We start from the raw sequence: 13926 nt of genomic DNA on the forward strand, positions 1-13926 counted from the left end.
CTTCTAGTGGTTTTTTAAAAAATCCTTTCCTTGAAGCTATGTCCATGTTAAAAGGCATTTCTATCACTAAAATCACTAGCTAACATTAAACAAGGTATTGAAGAAGGAAATACAAATTTAAACATCACAGGATGTACAGGTAATGAGTAACCTAGTTCACCTTGTAAATACAAACACATCACCACAAGAAAATCTATTTCTTATCCTAACACTTTCTGTTTTTGCTGTTGGCATGAAATTTTAATGATTTTCTAAAGGTTTTTTCTAAAGCACTTATTAAGTCCTAGTAGTCAGAAATATGGAAATAATATCCTTTTTTAGTCACACTTTACTTCAGCATATCCAAGGAGTAACAGGCCTTGTAAAAATGTTCAAACTTTCTGCTTATCTTCCAATACAATTTTAAAAACAAGTTAGGTTAACCATGATTTTCTACTTAAATTCTTTTATCTAGATAAAAGCATAGGAATAACAAGACAACAAGATCACAGGTCAAATATATTTTTAAAAAATAAAGCCTAGAGATTTTTCTAGAATGCCTTTCCCCTTAACCCTCTCTACCCTTGCTTAGCTAGCTGCTAATCATCCCTTAGGTTTATTTAAAAGTGATGAGAAAACACAGAAGCCAGTATGTAGTGAGTAAACACAGTCACTACCATTTACTTTACTGTGTGCCAGGCACTGTACCAAGTTTGCTGCTGTGAGTGCCCCCGAGTGGACTCTGACTCCCAGTGACCCTGTGGACAGCAGGGCGGAACCGTTCCCTGGGCTTTGTGCGCCATCCTCTCACCTTCAGGCGCTCTATCAGACAATGCACCACTGCTATTCATAGGGTTTTCATGGCCAATTTTTTTGGAAGTGGGTGGCCAGGTCCTTCTTCCCAGTCTGTTTTAGTCTGGAAGCTCCTCTGAAATCTGCCCACCATGGGTGAGCCTGCTGGTATTTGAAATACCAGTGGCACAGCTTTCAGCAACACACAGCTGCCACAGTATGACAACCGACAGGCGGTGTAGTTCCCTGACCAGGAAAGAAACATGGGCCATGGTGGTGAGAGCACCGAATCTTAACCACTACACCACCAGGGCTGGCCTCTGTACCAAGTACTTGACATAAATTTCATTTTATCCTCACAACTCTAAGAGGCAGTTCTTACCATCCTCGTTTTATAGAAACTGGGGCTCAGAGAGTAAGGAACTTGTCCAAGGTCTCAGAGCTAACTGGCAGAGAGGCTGAGTGAAACCCAGGTCTGCTTCTCGACCCGTGCTTTCAGCCATCACATTATAGAGCCTTAGATAGAACCTCCTCTTAGAAACACTTCCTAGCCGTCCAAACTGGGTGAGACATCCCATCTCTATCCTCTCTGAGCTCCCTGAACTTAACCAGCCTAACAGCTTTATCATATTGCATTGAGACTGCTTGTTTACTATAAGCTCTTTCAAGACAAAATACTGTTCTTTTCTATTATACCCACAGCCCACGGCACAACATATAGCACACGGAGCTCGGGTAATATGTGCTGAACTGCCCCCCAAATAAAGCTTCTCATAGTAACTTACCTTAGGAGGGAGGCCTATCCGATGAAATTTTCTACCTACTTTTGGCACTTTCTCTAAAGCATACTTTTTGCCTCGAGATTTTGCACGGTCAATTGTACTGTAGTTAAATGTCTCACTGACAAGCCAAACCACCTAGAAACATACAGTTTAGAAAAATAATTATTAGAATTTGCATTATAGTGTTTCTATCCGTATACACCATGAAACTCACTCTGAGGCTGTAAATTAGCAGTTTAACACTATACCAAAGTCAGTTAAGTGGCACACATTTTTTTTCTGAGAGAGGGAGCCTAAAACTGGCTAGTGGAAGAAAGAAGTAATAGTCTTGAAATGTAGAATTAAGAATGAGCATTTTGAGGAAGTCTTCAAGTAGAAATTTACAAAGACCAAAAAGAAAAAATTAGCGTTCTTTTGAGCACATTGGTTATCTCTACCTTCAACAGAATTTCTAGATCCCTGATCTTTTCCTGTTTCTAAATGCTAATTCTTAGGGCCGGCTCAGTGGCCGACTGGTTAAAGTTCCGCACGCTCTGCTTTGGCGGCCCGGGGTCGCGGGTTTGGATCCTGAAAGCAGATCTACTCCACTCATTATCCACAAATAAAACAGAGGAAGATTGGCATGGATGTTGGCTCAGGGTGAATCTTCCTCACCAAAAAAAAAAAAAAAGACAAAGAAAAGAAGAAATGCTGGTTCTTTCTCCTCTTTTTGTTAGCATCATCTCAGCTCACACAAGTGAGAGATATTCCCTTGGATGCTTTGTCTATCTACACTAGAATCAATTTATTAATCTCTCATGACTCTCGCTTCTCAAAAAAGGGGCTCAACTTTAGGCTCTGTCATTAGAAATATTACTAAAGTGTTCGCAGAGAAGTAGGCTGTAAATTAGAAGAATAAGATTAGGAACAATTTCTCCTTTACCCTTGTTTTAGGTACAATGCCCAGATGAAGCTTTCTATCCACAAGGAAGGCCCCAGCTTCGGAAAGGTATCCCTGATTAGGAAGCAGGCAGCCTCGACCAAAGCAGCAAGGGCAGCAGACCTTATGAACATACTTGGTCCATTTTGGGTTCAGTTGACCATAAGGCTCTTCTGATTTGGGTTTAAACACACCGATAATTTTCTATATAAAAAAGTAGAAATTTTATTAGGCTTTTAACATAGAGAAATAATGATCCATAAAATGCATTCTGATCTATCTTTTTCTACTTCTTTCCACCACAGATTTGCAGATAACCCTTAAATATTAAAAGGTTTAGTTCCAATCACATTTTTACATTCATTCTCACTTGACAAACTAAAATTAATAATCTTTTGGGCTAGTGGTTTTCAAACTGTGCTCTGAGAAACCCTTGGGCAAGTGAGAGGAGGTAGGGCAGGGATCCAAGGCCTCAAGCCACTTAACCAGATCAACTTTGATTTCCCCTGTTTTATATTACTGGGCTTCCAAGTTAAGAAAGAGTTCCACTGATTTTAAAATGTTTGAAAACCACTGCTCTAGATCAAACAGTGTTATCATTCAATATCCATTAAATATCCAAGTTAAATGTTTATTGTCTATTTCCCTCACTAAATGTACATTCTAAAAAGGCAGGGAGTTTGTTAGGTCTGTATCCCAAGTACTCAGAACAGTACCTGGTACACATTAGGCATTCAAGCATTTGTTAAATAAACTAATAAATCCAATGACAAAAAGTAGTCTCTAAAATACAAAGGTAATGATAGGATACAATGAATATCTATACTGTCAGAATCTCCTACCCTAATCTTTTTCCACTTACTTTTTTATGAACAAATTTTAAATAAATTCTCTCCTCTTAAAAAAAAATTTGCTCATGGATGTCTATAAGTCTATAATCTTTACTATTGGTCTGATAAAATATATTCATATTAAACTTAAAGGCTGAATTATCCTTAGACAGGAAATAAAAGTCTTATTATAATTTTAAGTATATAACTGCTTTATAATGCAATAAAGTCTGAGCCACCAGTAAAAAAGTCAACAAGAACAAATTAAGAAATCAAGGTTAGAATAAAGATTGAGAGACATTACCTACATATATATACACAAACCCCCCCAAAGACTATATTTTAAAATATAACTTCAATTTTTGCAAAAACGATTTGGATGAAATCATAATCCTTCTTCCTGAAAAAGGAACTGCTGGCTGTGCATCATTCAGAAAGCGTTTAGAAAAGATAATATCGATTTCTGAAAAATTCCAGACTAAGTGGAACAAAGTCCCTTGTCAACTTCTCTTTTCTGCCCTAGAATTATACTCTGGTTCCTTTCACTTTGTCACATTCCAATGCCTTCAAACTTCAGACTGCCGCGGCTCCTTCTTTGGTATAATGCAGGAAAAAAATATTCCTAGGGAAAAATAAACCTTTGGAAAAAATCAAGCACTTTGTAAATGACATTAAACAGGTTTTGAACGTTTAAACTTCTACTCTGCCTGGCTAACATGGTTGTAGGCTGCTGTAAGGTAAGGACTTAGGAATATAAACTCAACAAGTCTACAGCTGAACGTGAGTATTCCATGAATGCTTGAAACCAAATATTAAAATAGGAAAGCAACCTATGATTCAAAATGAATAGCTCTATTTCTAAATAGCAGAGTGCTTTAAAAAACAAACAAACAAACCTGACCTTTATTTCTGAAAAAGAGGGCGCAATCAGATTTATCAGGAAAACATCTTCAGAAATTCATAACGACGCCACATTTAAATTAATGTTTTCCAAAATTTCTGTTATATATAGTAGGTCTGTGAAATTCTCACCCTCTTAGGATCCTTCACAAAGTAACTTCCACTTGAACCTTGAGAGATTCTTTCTGGAAAAACTCCAAATTCTATTGCTTGCTCTGCTTTCAATATAATATCAGCAAATTCTGGATCATCCAAGAATGTATTCAACTCTGAAGAACCAACATTTATTGCATTAAGAAAAGCAATGTTAATATAGAACGTGAAGAAGAAGAAAGACCAGCTATGACAATGCTCATAATATGAACCTGTAATATTGGATTAGGTTATTAACATTAGGGCACTAAGGTACAGAAAAACGTAATCAAGTATTGTATGGGCTGCTGTGATCTTCTTTTGTTTTTTTCTCTAACCCCACTTTTCTTTAAGCTTCAAGTAAGGACACATGGAAACAAAATCTCTATTTATTGAAATAATCCCACTGATACCTCACATTACTTTGAACTCTTCCCTTCCAGTGATTCTGTTCTCCATCCTACTTCAGCCTCTGACTGCACAGTCATCCTTCAGATTGGTCATTAGCAATACCTGCAACCTCTCCATACTTTCAACTTCAAGCATGTTCTATCTTCCTAGTTCATTTCCTCTGGGACCGAGTCCAACAACTCTTTGATCCACCAGGACCTACAAAGCACTCATCTACTATGCCGTCTCTGGTCATCACCCTCTTAATGTCCTTACTTCCCTCCCTGGCCAGCTCAAATTATGGTCAATCATCACATAATCATTCTCTTCTTCCCTCATGTCATTATGACCCCCTGGAAAAATCCCAATCCTGGTCAAACCCAACTATCTGCTGGCTATGGCTGTGCCCGGACAGCTGAACTTGACTAGACGAACACACACAAACACAATGCCTGGCCTCACTTTAAATTCATCACCACAAACCTCATGTAGGTAGGTCCTTCATATTGCCCGGGAAGCATACTACCTTCCTGTTATGGACTGAATGCTTGTGTCCCCTCAAAATATGTTGAAGCCCTAACCACCACTGTGCTCATATCGGGAAGATGGGGTCTTTGGGAGGAAATCAGGGTTAGATGGTCCTAAGGGTGGGATTACTGCCCAGGGCACTCCCTCTCTCCCTCTGCCACATGAGGACAGAGTGAGAAGGCGGTCATCTGCAAGCCAGGAAGAGAGTCCTTATCAAGCACCTGATCATGCTGGCACCCTAATCTTGGCCTTCTCAGCATTCGGAGCTGTGAGAATTGAATGTCTGTTGTTTAAGCCACCTAGTCCATGGTTTTTTGTTATAGCAGCCTAAATTAGGACAACTCCCCTGGTGCAAAGACTCTTCCACTCTTCTGGACAACTATCTTATACCTTCTCCTCTCCTCAAATTCCCAACACCTCCTCTCTCAGCAGATGATCTAGCTTCCTGTTTCACTAAGAAAAGAGAAGCAACAGAAAAAACTATCATCAGCCCTCAGCACAACATCTACCCACTCACATCCTCTGCCTCCCACCTATTACCACAGATGAACTGTCCACGCTCTAAGATCAACTTCTCCACGTTACAAACTAGACTCTACTTCTTCCTGAGTATTCTAGGACACTTCTTCCCTGCATCAATATTTCCCTCTCTGTTAGATCATTTCCATCACCATACAAAGCATGTTATAATTTTTTTCATCTTAAAGCAAATCTTGTTTAACCCCACAATCCCCCTAAGACTCCCTCATTTCTTTGCTTCCCTTTATAGCAGAAGGCCTCTGTAGTTATTTACATTTACCATCTCCAATTTTTCTTCTCCCATTCTCTCTTGACCTCCTTTCAATCAGGCTTCTGTCCCACTCCATCGATAGAATTTTTGTTAGGGTACAGTGACTTCCACATTGCTAAATCCAATCTCAGAACTTATGTTCCTTAATCAACACCACTATTTGACTCTGCTGGTCACTCTCTCCTCCTTGAAACACTTTCTTCACTTGGCTTCCAGGATACCACTTCTCTAGGTTGTCCTATTTCATCGGCTCTGCTTTTTCAGTCTCCTTGCTGGCTCATTTCATCTCCCTGACCGCTTAACTTTGGAATGCCCCAGGTTTAATCCATGGTACTCTTCTCTTCTGTATCAACACTGACGACTCCCAAATTTGTACCTCAAGTCTGGACTTCTGCCTTGAACCCCAGATTACTGTACTCAACATCTCTACTTAAATGTTTAATAGACAGCACAAACTTTACCACCCAAAACTCAATTCCTCATTTTTACCACCCCCCTCGACAGCTTCACTCCCAGTATTCCCTCTTACAGTTGCTGGCAACTTCAAATCTTCCTGCTGTTCAGGCCAAAAACTTTGGAATCATCCATGCTCTCACAATCTCGCTCTCCACATCCAAACCATCAGCAAGTTTTGTGGCTCCACCTTAAATAAATATCCAGAATCCAACCACCTCTTACTATCTCCATTCCTTCCTCGTGGTTCAAAGCACTATCAGCTCCTGCCTCGATTATTACAAAAGTCCCCTCACTGGTCTCCCCTTTCATCCATGCCCTTTCTACACTCAACAGAGAAGCTACAGTAATTCTTTTAAAACATAAGTCAGATCATGTCACTCCCCTGTAGAAAACACCCCACTGGTTTCCCATCTCACTCAAAAAAAAAGTCCAAGTCCTTATAAGGGCCCTCAAGACCCTACCCAATCTCCTCTAACCTCCACTTTATTTTTCTGGTTGGCACTTATCACCTAACATATTACATAATTTATTTATTTTGTGAGCTCCAAGACAGGGATTTTTTTTCACAGTTGTATGCCCAGAACTTTTGTAGTTCCTGGAATGTAACTTTCAATAAACACTTGCAGAATGAATTACTAATTAATCATTTAATGTGGTAGACAAGCCAAAAATTATTCACATTTTACTTTGGAAGGCATTTAAATGCTATTATGTGCATTCAACACTATGAAAATAAAAAACACAAACTTTCCTTTATTTAAAATTTACCTTAATTCAGACAGAAATAAAACTGTAATTTACTAATTTTTAGAAGTTTGTGCTGGAAAAAATACTACATAAAAGGCTATTGGGCATATTTAACCTAAAAATAAATACTCCAAGCATTTTAGTCATGTCTATACAATTGATACCCTAATTCCAAATCACTCTGATCTATCCCACGAAAATACTTAAGAATGAAGGGAAAAACTTTGTCTTTCTTGTTCACTGTGTATCCCTAGCACCTGGAAGAGGGATTAGTATTTAGTGGGTACACAATAAACATTTAATTGAATAAATGAAGTATCATTTATGTGCCAGAATGTGCCAATAATCATCATTAGTCATACGATATTTCTTCTAGGTCAGGGCTCTTAACAGTAAGAATGAACATGAAAAGTTATTTCAGTCTTGCTCCCAAGACTGATATATTTTCCATAATACATCACCAGCCATTGGACTTTGGGCCAATGTTTAAACACTTTCAAAGAGAGATCACTCCTTTTTTCATGCTTCTTTTGTTTGAAAACAAATATAAAGTTCTTCTTTTCCAGAAATAAGTCCCCTGTAGCTTCACCCAATGTCCTAAACCTGCCATCTGGAGCAAAACAAAGTCTGCTTACTCCTTTCTTCCCAGGGACAGCCCTTCAAACAGATGAAGATTGTTCCATGTTCCCTTAAGTCTCCCCTATTCTCCACCTCCTTCCCTATGTTTTCAGGCTTTCCAGGATCCAAATTGCCGTCTTGTCTCATTGCTCAGTTTTTCAACGTGTCTCCTTAAAATATGGTCTCCAGAATCAAGCAACTCACTGCAGAGAACAGAGACATCTCTCAGTCTTGACACTACAGTAAAATAATCAGCACTCTAGTACTACATTAGTGTTCAGGAGCCCTGTCATACTATGAATTCCCACCGAAATGGCTAAACTCTTAGACCACTCGTGGTCTCTCTCATTCTGTACTGGAGCAGTTCTTTGGGAAACTATGTGCAGACTTTGACACTATTACTATTAAATGTTATCAAATTGCTTTATGGGTTAAACTTTGTGAGTTTATCATACAATCTGCCTTCGTTGCTCTCATGGAGCCCATGATCATACTCTGAATATTTAATACTTCAGTTTCAATCAAAATCAGATCAATTGAACCACTACTACAAAATCAGCCAAGATATTCTCAATCTCTTTTTCTTTAACTTGTGCCTTATTGAGCAACTCTTGGATAAATGAGATAATCTCCCCACACGAAAAGAGACATTCTTTGAGGATGACCTAGGTTTACCATCACAATCTAGAAAGGCACTTAGAAGACAACTGGTCCTACTATCTAATTACTGCCAGAAAAAAAGACTAAAATCAAACTGTTTCTGAGTAGATAATTTTTAACCGACTCATAACTCAAAATTACATTCTATAACTTTCTTCATTTTAGTTACTAATGTACATTTGGCAATGAGTTTAAATTGAAGGACATCCCCAAAAGTTACAGGGCTTCAAGCTATCTGTGCCATGGAGATTTGGTTTAAAGGTTTGTTGTTGTTTTTAGTTTGATTTTTAATAGCTGAAGGATGTGGTTGCCACATTTTGTTTAAATTTTTTTTCAGTTAAAATTACTGTCACTCCTTTTAAGGAATAAACTATGGGGTTTTGATTTGTTTCAGTATCAAATATTCAAATTTTCTGAGGAGAATCTCAGTTCTACCTGTGCATTCCCTTTGGGTCTCCTCTAAAAGCCGCAGTGGCCCTCCAGTCACATTCCAGTCCTATTCAAGCTCCTCACTTTTCACAAGACGTCCAGCCCACCTCTGAACCTCTGTCCATGCTATTCCCACGTATATGCTAAGATTCCTTCCCATGGCTAATTCTTATTCATCCTTTGACTCCATCAGAGTACTGCAATGCTATAACAAAAGGATCAAAGTTCCAGGAGGGCAGAGATCTTTGTTTTGTTCTCTGATATATGTGATGTACCTAAAACAGTGCCTGGCACATGGTGGGTCCTGGATAAATTTGAGAATTATTTATTAACAAACTATCCCCTTAACCACACTTCAGGGTTATTACTGGTCCTTTAGTAAGTAGAAATTGAAAATGGAGTAACAGAACCCACTGTATAATTCTTTATATTTAGTTTTATATAAGCACGCTTGGTAACTTATCAAGTTCTCATTTTAAATAAACAAACCAAAATCAACTCTTCCTCACTTAAGGGGTGGGACTCTATCTTACCCACTGACCAGGATATTTTCTACAAAGCAAAGCAGCTAGCCAACACAAGTCTGGTGATCTGAACCCTGACTCAGGGATTCCAGTGCTATTCAACCTTCAGGTATCAGACTGGCCACCACCTGCTCTGCTAAATCTTCCCTGGCCCCTAAATCCAGGGTACAGCTCAATGGAACCCTCAGTTTGCCACATTCGAGGACTTATATATCTGTTAGAACTATGTGTTTTAATTGACCGTTTCCTCCATTAGGCTATAAAGCTACGTAGGGACAGGGCTGGTGACTGCACATTCATTTGATATTTGGTCACCACTGTTTCCCCAAGGCCTCAATTTCCACTGGAACCCGGCAGGCAGAGAGAATGATGTCCCTCTGCAATAAACAGAAAACAAAGAATAGGTGTACTCTAACTACTGGTTGACAAATAATTCCCAACACACCGCTGCTCACTACCTTTCAGAAACTCATTTTTATTATGTTATTATATTATATGTGTTATTATAGAGAACTGTCAAAACACATATGACATCTACTCTTACAGCGTCATCCTCTAAATTAAGCCAGATTACCAGCATCTTGAATTTAGATCCAGCAATACTGACAGCACTACCTGTTAGAATTACTTCTACCGAAATGGGCTTCAGAGAAGTTATAAGAAATACTCCTACAAAATTCATCACTTTTATTACAAAGATATTATTCACTATATAGTCTCTTCTTCAAGAGAATACATGACAGGTTATCCTTTGTCAGTTCTGTTTTGGTTCAAATAACCAGTTTGTTTCAATTTTATGGACTCAGGGGTTGTATTTCTCTCAAGTTGGCTGCTCAGTAATCTTAAAATTCAAATTTGTGGGCTGCCTGCATCAAGAGTCTGACATTCATCTTGTGTACCCAGATTCCAGCCTGCATCATATTTATTTCATTACCCTTAGTTCCCATTCTCATCTTTCTTCCTTAGTTTCAAATGATTTTATTTTGCTCGTACAATTATAAGCCACCATGAATCATTAAAACACTTATAAATACACACTTCCTTTTAGTTTGGTAGCTCTCTGTGAATCCCAGGGCTGTTCTCTAATTGTTAGCCTCTCCAACAAAACTGATAAGTGCTCCTGGTTTGCATTAACTGAAACCTTGGAGCAGTCACTTCACCTCTCTGTGCTTCCTTAAAATAAGAATAAAATAGTACTTACCTCATAGGGTTAGTTATGAATTAATATACGTGAAGTGCATAGAACTATGCCCTTCGAGTACTACTATGTAGGTATTAGCTATTATCATCTTTATTACTCTCCAATTCACTGATTAAAATGACAGAACAAGGAATGCCACTAATCTCTGACATTGATCCAACAACACTATGGTTTACGCTGGTTCTAGACTTTGTCATATGCCTTGTTCAAGTAAAGATAACAGACATATGACATTCTTCTACTGCCTAAAGTACACAAAGTTCCTGTTCACATAAACAAAATAGTAAACATCATAAATGATGTTAGTATTCATCTCAAGTCAAGAATTTCTTGGAAATAAGAGGTGGATTTATGGAAATTGGATGGTAAAGGACAAAAGAAGACTAATGGACTCATTACAAAAATAACTAAACTTAAAAATCTAGTTAAATTACTCAATCATAAACTTTTTAGGAGACTGGTTTGAAATTTTAAAATACTTTTTACAATTCAAAACTATTTTTAAATCCATTAGAAATAAGATCTCCATAATAAATAACCAAAAGTAACAATTACTTTATAACAGTTGTGGATCTACAGTAAAACAGAAGAAGTGCAGGACGTCAAGAAAGAAGGAGGCTCAGTCCTGGCTTCACCACTTCCTGGATACCTGACTGGCTTATCTCTGAAGTTCTATGAACTACTAGTCATTACAGCTTTACTCATTTTCAATCCTCACAACAAGGATGAGAGTGAATAACAACTAACTTGCTGTGCCGTTGTGAGAATTAAGGAAATACACAAAAAAGATCTGAGCAAACTGTGATATAAACGTTATTACCATTAAATAATCTTTAATAATCTATTTGTATTCTGAGTACTATATTCTATCCCTCTTCTACTTTTTCTAGTCTTACTATTATTTGTTTACAAAACCTCACTCTCACAGAATAAATACGCTTTCAAGATTTTAGGCTCTTTTAAAATCTAGCTACACAAGGGAACTTTGTGGTAGAAAAAGGCAAGCTAGCCACATGGATCTTAGTTCCTTCACAGACTGGATTCTAGGTAATATATACTCAAGCTATCAATGCAGCTAGGTGAATGTGGGTCCCTTTGTGATCTGGTTCCAACTTCATTATTTGTTTTCGTAAATGTTGTTAGTTACACTTGAATTGGAAAGTCTGCTTCCCTTGGGCCTCTCTAGAATGTGTCTAAATGTAAGTTCAACTACAACTTGAATAACCTATTCTATCCAAAATTCTTTAAATTGGAGAAGGCCCATTTGTGAACTAGTAGGAGGACATGTAAAACCTATTGACTCCAGGAGAACTAAGCAGTGTTAATGAAAACTACATTTTCTGTGACTCTTCTTTAAGCAGCCACATACGGAGTGATACCCTAGGCACAGCGCCCACACCACCTCATTTAAACCATCCTAACCACCGGTGAGTAGGTCTTATCATCACCATTTTACAAACTAGCCTGTCCCATCGCCAGCAAAGACTCCTAAAATCTACTCTATTTTACTACCAAATTAGCCTAACTCCACTCGACATAACAAAAAACTCATTTCATCAACAAATATCCATGCCTGCAGTAGCATGCCTAAATTTTACTAACTTTTAGCATCATTTCCATTACCTTCTCGTTCATCTGAGGCTATCAGTCCGCTTAACAGTAAAAAAAAAAAAAAAGCTTTGGTTTATTTGTTTGTTTTTAAGTATAAGACTAGAAATGACTCAAGAAAGAAAACTTTGCAAGTAGCAGGTACAGAAATTCACCCGCCTCTGCCCGCTCTGGCTAACGTCACAATAACAATAGTTAATACAAAAATCTCTTGGAAAATGGCAACTGGATATTCTCTCTGTACATCTCTCTGCTGCCACCCACCTTGCAAATTCACAACTTGGGGAACTTTCTCGATAGATCATTCAGGGTTCTTAATCCAAAACTCAAGTCCAAACTTGAGCAAACAACTTGGGTCATTTAACAGTGTTAAGGGTTCCTCGGTGTCTGATTCCAAAAGTTGAGGTTCACTCTTAGGGGAGGCCTCAAGGATAGGAGTTTAACGACAACCAGAGGCCTTGGGTGAAGTAGCCTACGGCCCCTGGGAAAGGTGCGAGTAAATAGGGGAGCAGGAGAGAGAGGCAAGGTGTCCGAGGTCTGAGCAGCTGCCGGCCCCCGGCCCGGGCTGCCCGACGAACCGCCTTTCCTTCTGGGCGAGCGCCGGCGCGAGACGGAAGGGGGCCGGGGCAGGGCGGGAAGCGAGCGGGGCCGCGGGCAGCTGGGCCCCGGGGACGAGCATGAACCCGGGCTGCGCGGCGACAGGCGCTCCGGGAGGGCCGCGGAGAGAAGGGAAGGGCCGGGTCGCACCTGAGCCCACGGGGCGCTTCCGGTTCTGGCGGGCGGACGAGCTGCGCAGGGTCCGCACGCTCCGGGAAGGGCAGCGGGGCGCGTCCCTGGGCCGGAGCAGCAGTTCCTTGTCGCCGGCCTCGCCCGGGGAGGCGGCGCCGTCCTCCCGGGCAGTCTCCACCAGCCTCACGGCGCTGCCCGGAGCGGCCTTCCGCGGCTGGGCCCAGGCGATCCGCTGCAGCAGCGGTTCCCGCTCCTCGTCATCGTCCTCCTCCTCCAGGCGCCCGCCGCCCGGAGACGCCCGCCGCCCGGGCTCCAAGGACTCCGCCATGGCCTCCCTCCGGGCCTTCGGCGCTGAGACCGGCTCAGAGAGGTGAGCTGCACGGGTCTGGCCTCGGCATATCGGGACACCTCTGGGTCACCCGCTGGGTCGGAACAAGGCCACCTCACTACAGCGCGACCCAGCTAGGAGCCCGCCCGGCGGTTGCCCCGCCCGGCCACAGGCCGCGCCCCACCTCTCGCCGCCGCCGCGTCTGCGCGGAAGGGCCGGGGCAGCAGTGGGCGGGGCACAGGGCACCAGGCGCGGGGCGGGGGCGACCGCCTGTCTCCGCGGGTCGGAAAGCCGCGGGGCGGGGGGGCTGACGTTGCTCCTGCTGGACCGCGGAGGCCTGCGTTAACTACCTCCGCAGATGGTCCCCGCCACCTCGCAACCTAAACTGACTTCTCCCTCCATCTTTATGATACTTTATATTCTTATAAAGTTTATACTCTCTTTATATTCCCTTATAAAGTTTACCACAATCTATACCTATATATTTCTTTGTATGACTATTTAATATTTATTTCTCCCACTAGAAGTCTTTGAGAACAGGGACCTTGTCTTTTGATCATTCTTTTTTTCTTTTTAAAGATTTT

The 13926-nt window shown here is 40.6% G+C and overlaps 1 protein-coding gene across 3 annotated transcripts in view; it reads right to left on the reverse strand.

Moving 5' to 3' along the window:
- The window catches only part of PI4K2B (phosphatidylinositol 4-kinase type 2 beta), a 30567-nt gene extending 16905 nt beyond the window's left edge, over window positions 1–13662 (reverse strand). The window contains exons 1-5 of one of the 3 annotated variants that reach the window (XM_023638279.2): window positions 13033–13156; window positions 7881–8066; window positions 4335–4471; window positions 2476–2676; window positions 1557–1688 (exon numbers count right to left, since the gene is read on the reverse strand). In XM_023638279.2, coding sequence (XP_023494047.2) covers window positions 1557–1688; window positions 2476–2676; window positions 4335–4471; window positions 7881–8010 — 600 coding nt within the window. In that variant the 5' untranslated portion in view covers window positions 8011–8066; window positions 13033–13156. Of the gene's footprint in view, window positions 1–1556; window positions 1689–2475; window positions 2677–4334; window positions 4472–7880; window positions 8067–13032 lie in introns of all 3 variants that reach the window. The other 2 variants (XM_023638276.2, XM_023638278.2) reach the window with 2 other exon arrangements.
- Between the last annotated feature and the right edge of the window lie 264 nt (window positions 13663–13926).

The sequence above is a fragment of the Equus caballus genome, chromosome 3 (assembly GCF_041296265.1).
Source record: "Equus caballus isolate H_3958 breed thoroughbred chromosome 3, TB-T2T, whole genome shotgun sequence".
Lineage (NCBI taxonomy): Eukaryota > Metazoa > Chordata > Mammalia > Perissodactyla > Equidae > Equus > Equus caballus.